Source organism: Moschus berezovskii, chromosome 11 (assembly GCF_049115385.1).
Source record: "Moschus berezovskii isolate FMDL1 chromosome 11, NW_MosBer_1.0, whole genome shotgun sequence".
NCBI lineage: Eukaryota > Metazoa > Chordata > Mammalia > Artiodactyla > Moschidae > Moschus > Moschus berezovskii.
In genome coordinates this window covers 7518733-7533427 of record NC_142470.1, presented here as the reverse complement: position 1 = coordinate 7533427, position 14695 = coordinate 7518733, and the positions used below count along the sequence as shown (strand labels likewise).

Here is a 14695-nt window from a genome sequence, read left to right as displayed (position 1 = left end):
GCATATGCTGAATGATCCTTGTGAACTTGGGATGTGGTGTATGATCTTTTTCACATGCTGTTGGATTTGGTTTGCTAATATTTTGTTGAAAATTGTTGCATCTATATTCATCAAAGATATTGCCCTGTAATTTTCTTATTTGGTGCTGTCTAGTTTCAGAGAAGGCAATGGCAAGCCACTCCAGTACTCTTGCCTAGAAAATCGCATGGACAGGGGAGCCTGGTAGGCTGCAGTCCATGGGGTCACTACTAGTTGGACACGATTGAGCGACTTCACTTTCACTTTTCACTTTCACACATTGGAGAAGGAAATGGCAGCCCACTCCAGTGTTCTTGCCTGGAGAATCCCAGGGACGGCGGAGCCTGGTCAGCTGCCGTCTATGGGGTCTCACAGAGTCGGACACGACTGAAGTGACTTAGCAGCAGCAGTAGCAGCAGCAGTTTTGGTATCAGGATGATGATGGTTTCATAGAAAGTCTTTGGGAGTGTTTCCTCTTCAATTTTTTGGAAGAGTTTGGGAACAATCGATATAAGTTCTTCTTTGTATATTTGGCAGAACTAGTCTGTGAAGCCATCTGGTCTCAGACTTTCATTTGCAGGGAGTTTTTAAATTACAGACTCTGTTTGACTTGTAGTGATCGATCTGTTCAAATTATCTGTTTGTTCTTGATTCAATTTTGGTCAGTCGTATGTTTCTAGAAAAAGATTTGTGATTTTTAACACAAATGGACTCATACTATAAACAATGTTGGCCTTCCCTTAAGATCCAGTGGTTAGGACACTGTGCTTTCACTGTAGGCAAACTAAGATCCCACCTACTGAGAGGCACAGCCAAAAAACCCAAAAAAACAAAGAAACAAGGTTCTACTATATAGCACAGAGAACTATATTCAATATCCTGTGATAAACTTTAATGGAAAATGATATTTTTAAATGGGGATATATGAATATTATAAATGAATCACTTGCTGAGCACCAGAAGTTAACACAATGTTGTAAATCAAGCTGAAGCTCCAATACTTTGGCCACATGATGCAGAGAGTCAACTTTATATTTCAATAAGAAAACAAAACAGAAAGCCACACAAATCTCACATGTGGGTATCCACACATGTGTGTGTTTACATAAATATTTTTAAAAGTTAAAAGCTCAAAAGCCTAAACACTCAGCGAAGTAGCACACTGTTGGCAGTGCTAGACTTTGGGTGGTGGGATCAGAAGAAATCTTCCCCCAGGCCGTGAGATGCACATCGACGTTTAAGAACCTGCTCCAGGGCTGGCAAATATTTATTCTGTGGTTCTTCACAGACAGACTTTGGATTTAGAGTCAAAAAAAGAAAAAAATCAACTATTTGTCATCAGCTTTATGTGTCGCCTCCTTCAGGAAGCCTTTCCTGATCTCCCGGGTTTCATTCCCTCCTTTATGCTCCCAAGGACCCCAAGCTCCTCTATCACAGCATATCAACTACCTTTGATTTCTGCTTCTGTTGTTTGGTCTGCTTTTCCCACCAGACCATGATCTCCCAGCTCATGTTTTGTTTTGATTTTTAAACCTGTCTTCCCCCCAGGCCATGAACTGTCCCAGGGCCTGTAACAAAGGAGACAGTCAGTGAACACTGAACCGTGGCTGGACTGAATTTCAAGGGCTCTGCCCCATGAATCCTAACATCTAGATTGGCCTGTTCTCCAGAAAGAGCTGCCCCTTCCTCCCCTGAGACCTCTGCAGAGGCCCATGTCTGGGGGTCCCCAGAGGGACTGGGAGACTCACAAATGCCTTTGTGTACTGGTTAAGCATGAAGTCCCCGCTGACGGCGTGCTGAAAGGCTTCTACAGCGAACTCTGGGGGTGAGAAGTCTGGGAAGCCTTGGCCCAAATTTACAACATCAGCCTCCTCGCTGGTCAGTTTGACAAATTCCACCCTGGGCAACAAACAGAGAGTGGGTAGCAGAACCCTCCACCCCAACCTGGATTTCTGCTCTATTCCAGGGCAGGGTGAGCAAGGCAGTTGGGCTTGCTCTAGAAAAACTGGACAATTAGCACCAATCCTGATCTGTTTACAGTCATAACTGGTCGCATGCTGGTCACATGTCTCAGCCCAGGGGCTCTGCAACTTTCCATCACAATCCACAGTAAGAAATCACTTTTACATCCCAAACTCTGGAGAGAAACAGGGACTCCACGTTCTCCTTCCAGTGGGATCCACAGCAGTCTTTCCCACCCTGTCCTTCTCTGGTCTTTACAAATACTTGCTGAGCGCCCCTAAATGGACTTCATGACCCATTCATGCATCTGTCAACGCCACACTTTGAAACATTTGCTTATATCGCCTCTGTTAGTCTATGAGGCAAGTTCTGCTCCTCGGTCGCAATGGGGATGGAGAAGGTGGGATTCAGGGGACTTGCCCGATGGCTCCCAATTAGCTTTTCCCAGTTGGCTTTTGGGTCCACCTCTGTCTGAAGCAACAGTCGGGCCCTGGAGAATTACTCTGAACAGACTGTAGTCCCACCAGCCCTGCCAACTGCTGCCTCCGGCCCCCTATCACATTTCTTCCGGGCCTGACTGCTGGCCATCTCTTTAGGGAAGCTGGCAAAGAGATTGAGAAGCTGGATAAAAAGTCTGGCACACGGCTCCAGGTTGGCAGGGGGCAGAGGAGTCAGGTGTGGTGGCAATGAATTTGCCTAACAATAAATGTGTCTAAAATTGGTTATTCTTCTCTCCAGAGCTCCACAAGGTCTCTGAAGACATGAAGTTGCTGAGGCTCAGAGAGGCCCATGACCTGTCCAGAGCCACATTAGTGGCTAAAGCAGAGCTGAGTTGCAAAGTCAGATGGTGGGTGTTCTATGGTGGCTGGGACAATGGAGCCAGATCCTCAGGCCATCACCCTGGGATCCGCAGGAACCTGGGGCCTCTCATGGCCCTCATCCCTCCTAGCACTCATCCCCTGCTCTGTGCAGTCCTCCCAGGCCAGCTCTGCCCTGACTCTGCCTGAGACTTGGCTTCTCCTGGCCTCAGTCCTCCCGTCTGTAGAATGGGTATGACAGGTTCAAGAGTCTGCTGGCTCTGTGAGTCAGGAAAGACTCTAGCTGCCTCTCCCAGTCAGTCATTTCCTCCCTCTGGGCTGGACTTTACCTTATCTGCAAAATGGGCCACAGGCCTGCCCACCTGCCTCATGGAGAGGACAGAAGGGGCAGCCTGGGGAGCAGGACCCTGGGGGCTCAACCTGGAGGGCAGCCAGACACCATAGGGTCTTTGGGCCTGGCTCCCCTATCCCAAACACCAGGGAGCATCAGAGGACAAGATGGAGGTGGAAGATTTTTGCAAAACACAAAATGCTGTTCAGGAAGGGAGTTTGAAGGAAAAAGATGGTCCTCTTTTGGATAAAAACAACAGCCAATGATATCTTTTTTTATGTACAGCGGTGGCTCTGTGCTCTTGGGGGGAGTGGGCTGGGAGCAGGGGTTGGAGAAGGGGAAGAAGGAAGGTCGTTCAGTCTTTCTTACGCATCCTCAGTTGCATCCACTGCATCTGGTGATGCCTCCATGGCAACTAGCAACAGTGGGCACGTATGTCTTCCACATGAGTCAATAAAGAAAAGATGCTCAGAGGAGCTGCCCATGTCTTACCTTCTTATATACTTTATCTTGTTCTCTACCAAGTGTGAAATGAAAGACCCCACCCCGCCCAGGGAAAGCCCTCAGCCCGGCACCTGGGTAGTGGCCATGGCTCACACAGTATTTCATCTCATCCTCCCAAAGCCTTTCAGGGGAGACAGAAGTATCTCCATTTCCTAGCCGGAACCGGAGGCTCAGAGCAGGTGAGTCACCGGCCCCAAATGCCACAGCCAAGCAGGGTGAGGCTGAGACCCAAACCCAAGCTGGTGGCTGGGGGGTTCTCACCTCTCAAGGGCTGAGGCTGCAAACCTCCCGGTCCGAGTATGCAGCCGTCTTGGGTACCACTGAGTCCCTGCCAACCCAGGGCCGCAAGCCCTGCTATCCTCGAGCCAGGGGACCCCCACCACCATCCTCCCCAGTCCTGCCTGGCTCACCATGGGTTGTGGTCGATCCCGTCCAGCCTTCGAGCCCTCAGCCGTTTAGCCATGGTGAGCTGGAGACAACAGAGCAAACAGAGAGTCAGCTGGAGACAGAGCAAGTAGAGGGTCAGCCTGGGCTCGCCCCGGGGAAGCAACTGCCCTGTGACCACAGCTTCCGTGTCCGCCCCTCCGGGAGGAGGCGGAGAGCAGGGCTCCTCCAGCCTTCCCGCGCCTGGCTCCTCCCCGCGCCACCAGCCTGGACTTGTCCACCTGCCAGCCCGGACTCTGCACGTCCCAGGACACAGACTGGATTCCATCAGGTTAAAATTTGACCCAGGAGGGGCTGGGGAGGAGGAGCAGCAGGAAGCAGGAAAGTGGAATAGGGTGACAGTGATGGCAGCGGCTTCTTGCTAAACTCTTCTGTGAACTTCCTGGAACCCCCGACTTGACCCATTTTACAGATGAGAAAATGCAGGGAGGAATGGGAGACAGCTGTGTTCAAGGTCACACGACAGACAGACTCAGGCCTGTTTGAGATGAGGCCATGTTCGGACTCGGGCAAAGGGGCCACTTGCTCAGTCTCTCAGGGCTCAGGGGACCACACCTCCCCTTCCCTGGGTTCCTTCCAGGTCAGCTTCCCCCTCACCCATAGGTGTGCAGACACTGGCCTGGCCTGGGGACCATCAGGCTCAGGTCCTCAGTCTGTCATGGCTGGGTGATATTGCACAAGTGCGTTAGCTCCTCCTGGCCTCAGTCTCCCCATCAGTGTAATAGGGGCATGGGTTTCGTGGTCCCTCAGAGCCTCCTGGTCCCTGTGGGTTGGAGTCTCAGAGGGGCTGGCAGGTGGTGAAGCCACCAGCTGTAGCTCATGGTGAACCCTCAATGTTCTTCACAGTCCGAGTCCTTACAGCATGCTTATCAGAGGGGTCAGGATAATCCTCATCTAAAGATGAGGGCTGCTGCTGCTGCTAAGTCGCTTCAGTCGTGTCCAACTCTGTGCAACCCCATAGACGGCAGCCTGCCAGGGTTTCCTGTCCCTGGGATTCTCCAGGCAAGAACACTGGAGTGGGTTGCCATTTCCTTCTCCAATGCAGGAAAGTGAAAAGTGAAAGTGAAGTCACTCAGTCGTGTCCGACTCTTAGTGACCCCATGGACTGCAGCCTGCCAGGCTCCTCCGTCCATGGGGTTTTCCAGGCAAGAGTACTGGAGTGGGGTGCCATTGCCTTCTCCAAAGATGAGGGCATTGAGGCTCAAAGAGATCTGGGGACTTGCCCAAGGTCAGAAGAGGAGCTGCACAGGGCTCTGGGTCAGGACGACAGGGCTCCTAGCACCTGGACCTGGGCCTGGAGAAGGGTGTGGGGACCATCTGTACACTGGCCAGGTTTTTACATTGTCTGGGAGTCCTGGTGATGTGAACGGTTCAGAGACAGCCCAGTGTGGAGCCTGGCACCTAGTGGGTACTTTGCTAACATTGGCGGCCCTGTGCTTTCACCAGGCCCTAATACCTCTCACCAGGCCTGGCACTCAGCATGTATCGAAATAGTAAAAAACGATAGCATAATCTTTGCCAGGGAAATGGTGTGATCCCCAAAATATTAGACAGCAGTGATTATCTTTGGTTAGTTAACAGACATTTTTTCTTCTCTTCTTTAATAATTTTCTTTTTTTCACATTTTCTAAAATAAGTGTTTTATTTTTATGATTAAAACTATGGGAGAAAATTACATTTTAGAGGAATGTTTACAAATGTGCTGTACTGACATCAATATGACAGGCGACAAAATAGCATGTATGGTATGATCATCTTGAAAAATACCCTTGTCTATGCTTGTATATATACATTTTTTATGATCATATGTGACTGGAAAAAATGTTTAGAAGGAAACGTAGTAACATGTTAACAAAGGTTCCCTCTGAGTGGTGGAATTGTAGGTGACTGAATTATGGGTGTGCTTTTCTATGTTTCCAAGTTTTTTTGTATGGAGATCATACCGTATTTGATTCTGATATGTGTATTTTTGCACACTGCACTTTCAGATGCATCTTAGAACCTATGCTGCTGCTGCTGCTGCTAAGTCGCTTCAGTCGTGTCCGACTCTGTGTGACCCCATAGACGGAAGCCCACCAGGCTCCCCCGTCCCTGGGATTCTCCAGGCAAGAACACTGGAGTGGGTTGCCATTTCCTTCTCCAATGTGTGAAAGTGAAAGTGAAGTCGCTCAGTCGTGTCCGACCCTTAGCGACCCCACAGACTGCAGCCTACCAGGCTGCTCCATCCATGGGATTTTCTAGGCAAGAGTACTGGAGTGGCTTGCCATTGCCTTCTCCGATAGAATGAATTTAATAGGCAATTTCCTCCTCCCTTACTAGTCTGTAAAATAACAACGTATCTTAATACTGATGTCATTATGGGTTCAATGATATAAGGACTTGCTTTTGAACTGGACATGCAACACGTTAAGGAAATAAAGCGAGGATGAGTCGGGGCGGTGGGGAGAGGTGAGCAGAGGCTGGAGTGAGGGAGTGTGGGGAGGGCTGAGACGGGTGAAGGAGCAGAGGGGCGCAGGGGCACAGGGAGAGCAAAGATGCACCGAGCCGAATGAGCTCAGGGAAGAGAGGAAAAAGGGGGGACGCCAGAGACTCGAGGTGCTCAGTGGAGTGACCTTTGCGTACATCACACACTGCTTGGATAAGGGAGGAACCAGTGCCTGTTCTTGAGTTTATGCACAATGTATTTATTAAGCCAACATTTATGAAGCACCTGCTGTGTACCAAACACCGTGCTTGACTAGGGGCCAATGGGGAGGCTGCAGCACCAAGGATGCAGAGCTCTAAGCTAGATCAGAAGCAGGGGCAGGGGAGGGGCCTGCACCCAGGCTACAGTCAGAGAAGGCTTTCTGAAAGAGGAGGCTCATGCACAGTTTTGAAGCCAGGACCAAGCGAGACCCCAGGAGCCCCGGGTCATGCCAGCAGCAGAGCTCAAGGGGTGAGAACACTTACAGTCTGGTGCAAACACCTGGCGAGCGAAGCTCCAGGCTTCTTTCCCCGGAGGGGCCCCACCAGGTGCAAACAGACGGCCGACGCATTCCTGAACATGCCTCCCAGAGCCGTGGGGCGACGTCCCCTCCAAGGGCAGAGGAAAAGGTAGAACACCCTGGCCAGAAAAATGGCTCTGGGCCCAGGACTCGGTCCCCCCCACACAGCTCTAATAACAAGAACAATAAGGGCTGGTATTTATCAAGTGGTCGCTCTGTACCAGGCATGGCAACAAGTATTTTGTCACATGACTATCCTTCAGTCTTTGAAACCCTGGGACCACTCCCCATCCCAGCAACCACAGTAACCCTTTCAAAATGTTAAGAAAAAGATATTGCTAAGTTGTGTCCAACTCTTTCGATCCCATGAACTGCAGCCTCCTCTGTCCTTGAGTTTCTCCAGGCAAGAATATTGGAATGGGTTGCCATTTCCTTCGCCAGGGGATCTTCCCGACCCAGGAATTGATCCCAGGTCTCCCGCATTGCAGGCAGATGCTTTACTGACTGAGCTACGCAGGAAGCCCTCCTCAAAATGTAAATCACCTCTAATTAAAAATGATCCAGGTGAAGATTATGGATGGCTTCTAACATCACAGACAGAGCCAAGCCTATATCACCTCCTGACTCTGTAAACACACATACCAACTGCAGATTATTTCTGTGCTAAAACCAAATCTAAAGCTGATCAAGCCTTAAAAGAGACTCAGGAATTCCCTGGCGACCCAGTGGTTAGGACTGGGTGCTTTCACTGCCAGGGCCCAGGTTCCATCCCTGGTCAGGGAACTAAGAACCCACAAGCCTTGCAGTGCTGCCAAGAAGAAAAAAAGATTCAACAAACATAAATTAAAAAGTGAATGCTTAAAAAAGCAAATCACTGAAGGACACACTGCACAATTTCAAAACTTACTAAAAAGCTAAAGGAACCAAAAAACAGTGTGGTACTGGCATAAGGATAGACATAAATCACGGGAATAGAACTGAGAGCCCAGAAGTAAACTGCTATTTGATCAACTGCAGTTTGACAAGGGTGCCAAGAAAATTCAACGAGGGTCAGGACTGACAGACTGACAGCTCTTTCTCGATTCTGTGGGTGGTGGGTGGTGGTGCATGGCCGTTCTTAGCTGGTAAAGTGATTTGTCTGGTTAATTCCGATAATGAAGGAGACTTTGGCATGCTAACTAGTTATGCGACTCGCAAGCAAAAAAAGAAAAGAAAATTCAATGAAGACAGAACAATCCTTTCAACAAACTGGTGCTGAAACATCTGGATATCCCCATACAGAAGAATGAAACTGGACTGCTGCTGCTGCCTCACTTCAGTTGTGTCCGACTTGGTGTGACCCCATAGATGGCAGCCGACCAGGCTCCGCCGTCCCTGGGATTCTCCAGGCAAGAACACTGGAGTGGGCTGCTATTTCCTTCTCCAATGTGTGAAAGTGAAAAGTGAAAGTGAAGTCGCTCAGTCGTGTCCGACTAGTAGCGACCCCATGGACTGCAGCCCACCAGGCTCCTCTGTACTGGATTGGCTTGCCATTGCCTTCTCCCTGAAACTGGACTACTACCTGATTAAAAAAAAGTGGACCATAGACCTAAAAGTCGGGGTTAAAACTATAATACTCCTTGAAGAAAACAGGAGTAAAGTTTTTGACCTTGCATTAAGATTTTTTTTTTAATATTTAACACTATATTTAGCAGCTTTTGTATATAACAACACAAGCAATGAAAGAAAAAATGGATTTAGACTTCATCAAAATTAAAAATTTTTGTGTCTCAACAGATACCATCAAGAAAATGAAAAAACCCATGGTATAGGAGAAGGTATTTGCAAATTATAAATCTGAATCTCTCCAAAGAGGTATAAATTGCTAGCAAGCACATGAAAAGATCCTCAAGGTCATTAGTCATTAGGTAAATGCTACACTAAGACACAACTTCACACCCACTAGAATGGCTATAACAGGACATATAATTACAAGTGTTTCAAGGATGGTGGGAAATGGGAAGCCTTGTATATTGCTTCTGGGAATGTAAAATGCTGCAGCGGATGTGGAAAACAGTCTAGAAGTTTCTCAAAATGTTAAATATAGAGTTATCATATGACCTAGCAATTCCGCTCCTAGGTGTATACCCAAGAGAAATGAAAAACAGAAATATATCCACACAAAAACTTGTACGTTGAGGATTTTCCTGGTGGTCCAGTGGCTAAGACTTCACGCTCCCAATGCAGGGGACCAGAGTTCCATCCCTGGTCAGAGAACTAGACCCTTATGCCACAACTAAGACCTGGAATTCCCTGGTGACTCAGATGGTAAAGCGTCTGCCTACAGTGTGGGAGACTCTGGTTCAGTCCCTGGGTCAGGAAGATCTCCTGGAGAAGGAAATGGCAACTCACTCCAGTATTCTTGCCTGGAAAATCCCATGGATGGAGGAACCTGGTAGACTACAGTCCATGGGGTCACAAAGAGTCAGACATGACTGAGTGACTTCACTTTCTTTTAAAAATCCTCATAGTAAGAATAAAACCCAAAGTTTCTACCATATACTACGAGGCCATATTAGATCAGAGATGAGCCCCCAGGTCGTTTCCTGCCACTGTTTCTCTTGCTTGCTCTCTCCCAGCCACACCCACCATTCCTGTCTGTTAACTGTTTCCCTATTTTCACCCTCCTTATCTTATATCCACAACTGGGTATTGGTTTTGCTTTTGCTCCATCCCTTTATTCCTTCTAGAGTTATTTCTCCACTGAGCTCCAGTAGCATACTGGGCACCTACTGACCTGCGGAATTCCTCATTCAGTATCCTATCATTTTGCCCTTTGTTACTGTTCATGGGGTTCTCAAGGCAAGTATACTGAAGTGGTTTGCCATTCCCTTCTCCAGTGGACCACATTCGGCTGTGGTCCATATGATCAGATTGGCTAGTTTCCTGTGATTATGATATCAGTCTGTCCGCCCTCTGGTGCCCCCTAGCAATACCTACCGTCTTATTTGGGTTTCTCTTACCTTGGTCGTGGCTACTGGAGCTCAGTGGAGAAATAACTCTAGAAGGAATAAAGGGATGGAGCAAAAGCAAAACCAATACCCAGTTGTGGATGTGACCAGCGATAGAAGCAAGGTCCGGTGCTGTAAAGAGCAGTATTGCATAGGAACCTGGAATGTTAGGTCCATGAATCAAGGCAAATTGGAAGTGGTCAAACAGGAGATGGCAAGAGTGAACGTCGACATTCTAGGAATCAGTGAATTAAAATGGACTGGAATGGGTGAATTTAACTCAGACGACCATTATATCTACTACTGTGGGCAGGAATCCCTTAGAAGAAATGGAGTAGCCATCATGGTCAACAAAAGAGTCCCAAATGCAGTACTTGGATGCAATCTTAAAAATGACAGGATGATTTCTGTTCGTTTCGAAGGCAAACCATTCAATATTACAGTAATCCAGGCCTATGTCCCAACGAGTAATGCTGAAGAAGCCGAAGTTAATCGATTCTATGAAGACCTACAAGACCTTTTAGAACTAACACCCAAAAAAGATGTCCTTTTCATTATAGGGGACTGGAATACAAAAGTAGGAAGTCAAGAAACACCTGGAGTAACTGGCAAATTTGGCCTTGGAGCACGGAATGAAGCAGGGCAAAGGCTAATAGAGTTTTGTCAAGAGAATGCACTGGTCATAGCAAACACCCTCTTCCAACAGCACAAGAGAAGACTCTACACATGGACATCACCAGATGGTCAACACCGAAATCAGATTGATTATATTCTTTGCAACCAAAGATGGAGAAGCTGTATACAGTTAGCGAAAACAAGACCAGGAGCTGACTGTGGCTCAGATCATGAACTCCTTATTGCGAAGTTCAGACTGAAATTGAAGAAAGTAGGGAAAACCACTAGACCATTCAGATATGACCTCAATCAAATCCCTTATGATTATACAGTGGAAGTGAGAAATAGATTTAAGGGACTAGATCTGATTGATAGAGTGCCTGATGAACTCTGGACGGAGGTTCGTGACATTGTACAGGAGACAGGGACCAAGACCATCCCCATGGAAAAGAAATGCAAAAGAGCGAAATGGCTGTCTGAGGAGGCCTTACAAATAGCTGTGAAAAGAAGAGAGGCGAAAAGCAAAGGAGAAAAGGAAAGATATAAGCATCTGAATGCAGAGTTCCAAAGAATAGCAAGGAGAGATAAGAAAGACTTCCTCAGTGATAAATGTAAAGAAATAGAGGAAAACAACAGAATAGGAAAAACAAGAGAGCTCTTCAAGAAAATTAGAGATTCCAAGGGAACATTTCATGCAAAGATGGGCTCGATAAAGGACAGAAATGGTATGGACCTAACTGAAGCAGAAGATATTAAGAAGAGGTGGCAAGAATACACAGAAGAACTGTACAAAAAAGATCTTCACGACCAAGATAGTCATGATAACGTGATCACTGACCTAGAGCCAGACATCTTGGAATGTGAAGTCAAGTGGGCCTTAGAAAGCATCACTACGAACAAAGCTAGTGGAGGTGATGGAATTCCAGTTGAGCTATTTCAAGTCTTGAAAAATGATGCTGTGAAAGTGCTGCACTCAATATGCCAGCAGATTTGGAAAACTCAGCAGTGGCCACAGGACTGGAAGAGGTCAGTCTTCATTCCAATCCCAAAGAAAGGCAATGCCAAAGAATGCTCAAACTACCGCACAATTGCACTCATCTCACACGCTAGTAAAGTCATGCTCAAAATTCTCCAAGCCAGGCTTCAGCAGTATGTAAACCGTGAACTCCCAGATGTTCAAGCAGGTTTTAGAAAAGGCAGAGGAACCAGAGATCAAATTGCCAACATCCGCTGGATCATGGAGAAAGCAAGAGAGTTTCAGAAAAACATCTATTTCTGCTTTATTGACTATGCCAAAGCCTTTGACTGTGTCGATCACAATAAACTGTGGAACATTCTGAAAGAGATGGGAATCCCAGACCACCTGACCTGCCTCTTGAGAAACCTGTATGCAGGTCAGGAAGCAACTGTTCGAACTGGACATGGAACAACAGACTGGTTCCAAATAGGAAAAGGAGTACGTCAAGGTTGTATATTGTCACCTTGCTTATTTAACTTATATGCAGAGTACATCATGAGGAACGCTGGGCTGGAAGAAGCACAAGCTGGAATCAAGATTTCCGGGAGAAATATCAATAACCTCAGATATGCAGATGACACTACCCTTATGGCAGAAAGTGAAGAGGAACTCAAAAGCCTCTTGATGAAAGTGAAAGAGGAGAGTGAAAAGGTTGGCTTGAAGCTCAACATTCAGAAAACAAAGATCATGGCATCTGGTCCCATCACTTCATGGGAAATAGATGGAAAAACAGTGGAAACAGTGTCAGACTTTGTTTTTTTGGGCTCCAAAATCACTGCAGATGCTGATTGCAGCCATGAAATTAAAAGACGCTTGCTCCTTGGAAGGAAAGTTATGACCAACCTTGATAATATATTAAAAAGCAGAGACATTACTTTGCCAACCAAGGTCCGTCTAGTCAAGGCAATGGTTTTTCCCGTGGTCATGTATGGATGTGAGAGTTGGACTGTGAAGAAGGCTGACCGCCAAAGAATCGATGCTTTTGAACTGTGGTGTTGGAGAAGACTCTTGAGAGTCCCTTATACTGCAAGGAGATCCAACCAGTCCATTCTAGAGGAGATCAATCCTGGATGTTCATTGGAGGGACTGATGCTAAAGCTGAAACTGCAATACTTTGGCCACCTCATGCGACGAGTTGACTCACTGGAAAAGACTCTGATGCTGGGAAAGGTTGGGGGCGGGAGGAGAAGGGGACGACGGAGAATGAGATGGCTGGATGGCATCACCGACTCTGTGGACATGAGTTTGAGTGAACTCCGGGAGTTGGTGATGGACAGGGAGGCCTGGCGTGCTGTGATTCATGGGGTCGTGGAGAGTCGGACACGACTGAGCGACTGAACTGAACTGAACTATCTTATATCCGCGCCAGCAAACATTTTCTGCCTTGGGTCAGGGCAAATATTTTAGGTTTTGCGGGGCAGACAGTCTTTGTCACAGCTCCTCAAGTCGTCTGCTGCTTTGGGAAAGCAGCCTGAGAGGACACATACACAAACCGGGGGCGGCGGTTTGCGCTGTGGCCTCGCTTCTCTGATGAATCTAAGAAAAGGTGTTAATTTTTTCCTTGGCTCAGCTTTTTATTCACAAGGACAGTGTGATGACTTCCAAGCTCCTTGCACACAGGGCTGGAAACTGGAAGTCCAATATAATCTATCTGTTCACAACATTTCATAACTATCAGTGTGACCCTTTAACTTTACTATAGAGGAGAAATAAAAGGAGAGTAATTTATAACCCAGTCATGGATGCAAATGCTCAGGCTTGCCCACACTAGAAGATTCTAGGAGGTGGATAGTTGTTGGCCCTTGCTTATAAGAAATAAATCTGGCCTATGGGACGTTCCTGGTGGTCCAGTGGCTAAGACTCCCCGCTCCCAATGCAGGGGGCCTGGGTTTGATCCTGGTCAAGGACCTAGATCCCACATGCCACACGGATCTTTTCCCACGTGCCGCAACTAAGATCCAGCACAGCCGAAAAAGAGAAAGAGGGAAAGGAAGAAAAGAAATAAGTCTGGCCTAAACTAGGCAACTCCCTAGCCTAGTCCCTTCTAAACTCTGCTCCCAACCCAGCCTGTTCCTCCAAGGTCTTTCAAAGCATCTCAGAGCCCAGAAAACTAGTCATGTGTCCCAAGGTGGGGCACTTCCTCCTCTGCTCCTCACTCAATCATCAGCTTCTCCAGAGCATGTTCTCTGGCCAGGTTCTGGCAAAGCGCTGAGACCACAGCATGGACCAGGCCCGGCAAGAGATGCCCACAAACACTGTTTCCATTACTATCCAGCAAGGATTTCCTGACCAACACGAAGGTGTGTGTTATGGCTCGAATCATGTCTTCCAAAAGGATATGTCCAAGTCCTAACTTCTGGTAACCTGTGAATATTTCCCCAGCGGCTCGGGGGTAAAGAACTTGCCTGCAATGCAGGAGACATGCTGGAGACGCAAGTTCAATCCCTGGGTCGGGAAGATCCCCTGGGGCTCTTGGGGTCAGTCCATGGGGTCGCAGAGAGTTAGACATGACTGAGTGACTAAACAACAACCTGTGAATGTGGCCTTATTTAGAAACAGGACCTTTGAAGGTGTAACCCATTTAAGATGGGGGACTTCCCCTGGAGGTCCAGTGGCTAAGATTCTGGGCTGCAGGCAGCCCAGGTTTGATCCCTGGTCAGGGAACTAGGAGACAGAAATGGCAACCCACTCCAGTATTCTTGCCTGGAGAATCCCATGGACGGAGGAGCCTGGTGGGCTGCTGTCCATGGGGTCGCACAGAGTCGGACACAACTGAAGCGACTTGGCAGGCAGGCAGGCAGGGAACTAGATCCCACATGCAGCAACTAAAGGTCCCACGTGCTGCAACTAATACTGGCCCAGACAAAAATAGCAATGCATTCATGCTAAGTCACTTCAGCCATGTCTGACTCTTTGTGACCCCATGTACTGTAGCCCACCAGGCTCCTCTGTCCATGGGATTCTCCAGGGAAGAATACTGGAGTGGGTTGCATTCCCTCTCCAAAAAATAG

General features: G+C 47.7%; 1 protein-coding gene across 8 annotated transcripts in view; it reads right to left on the bottom strand.

The window, feature by feature from the left end:
* Positions 1-14695, bottom strand: part of KYAT1 (kynurenine aminotransferase 1) — a 39244-nt gene that overhangs the window by 6614 nt on the left and 17935 nt on the right. For 4 of the 8 annotated variants that reach the window (XM_088841102.1, XM_088841104.1, XM_088841103.1 and 1 more), the window contains 2 exons: positions 4044-4102; positions 1767-1917 (listed from right to left, as the gene is read on the bottom strand). In XM_088841102.1, the coding sequence (XP_088697228.1) occupies positions 1767-1917; positions 4044-4102 (210 nt within the window). Of the gene's footprint in view, positions 1-1766; positions 1920-3615; positions 3945-4043; positions 4915-4936; positions 6986-7026; positions 7232-14695 lie in introns of those variants that run through there. The other 4 variants (XM_088841101.1, XM_088841105.1, XM_055401165.2 and 1 more) reach the window with 4 other exon arrangements.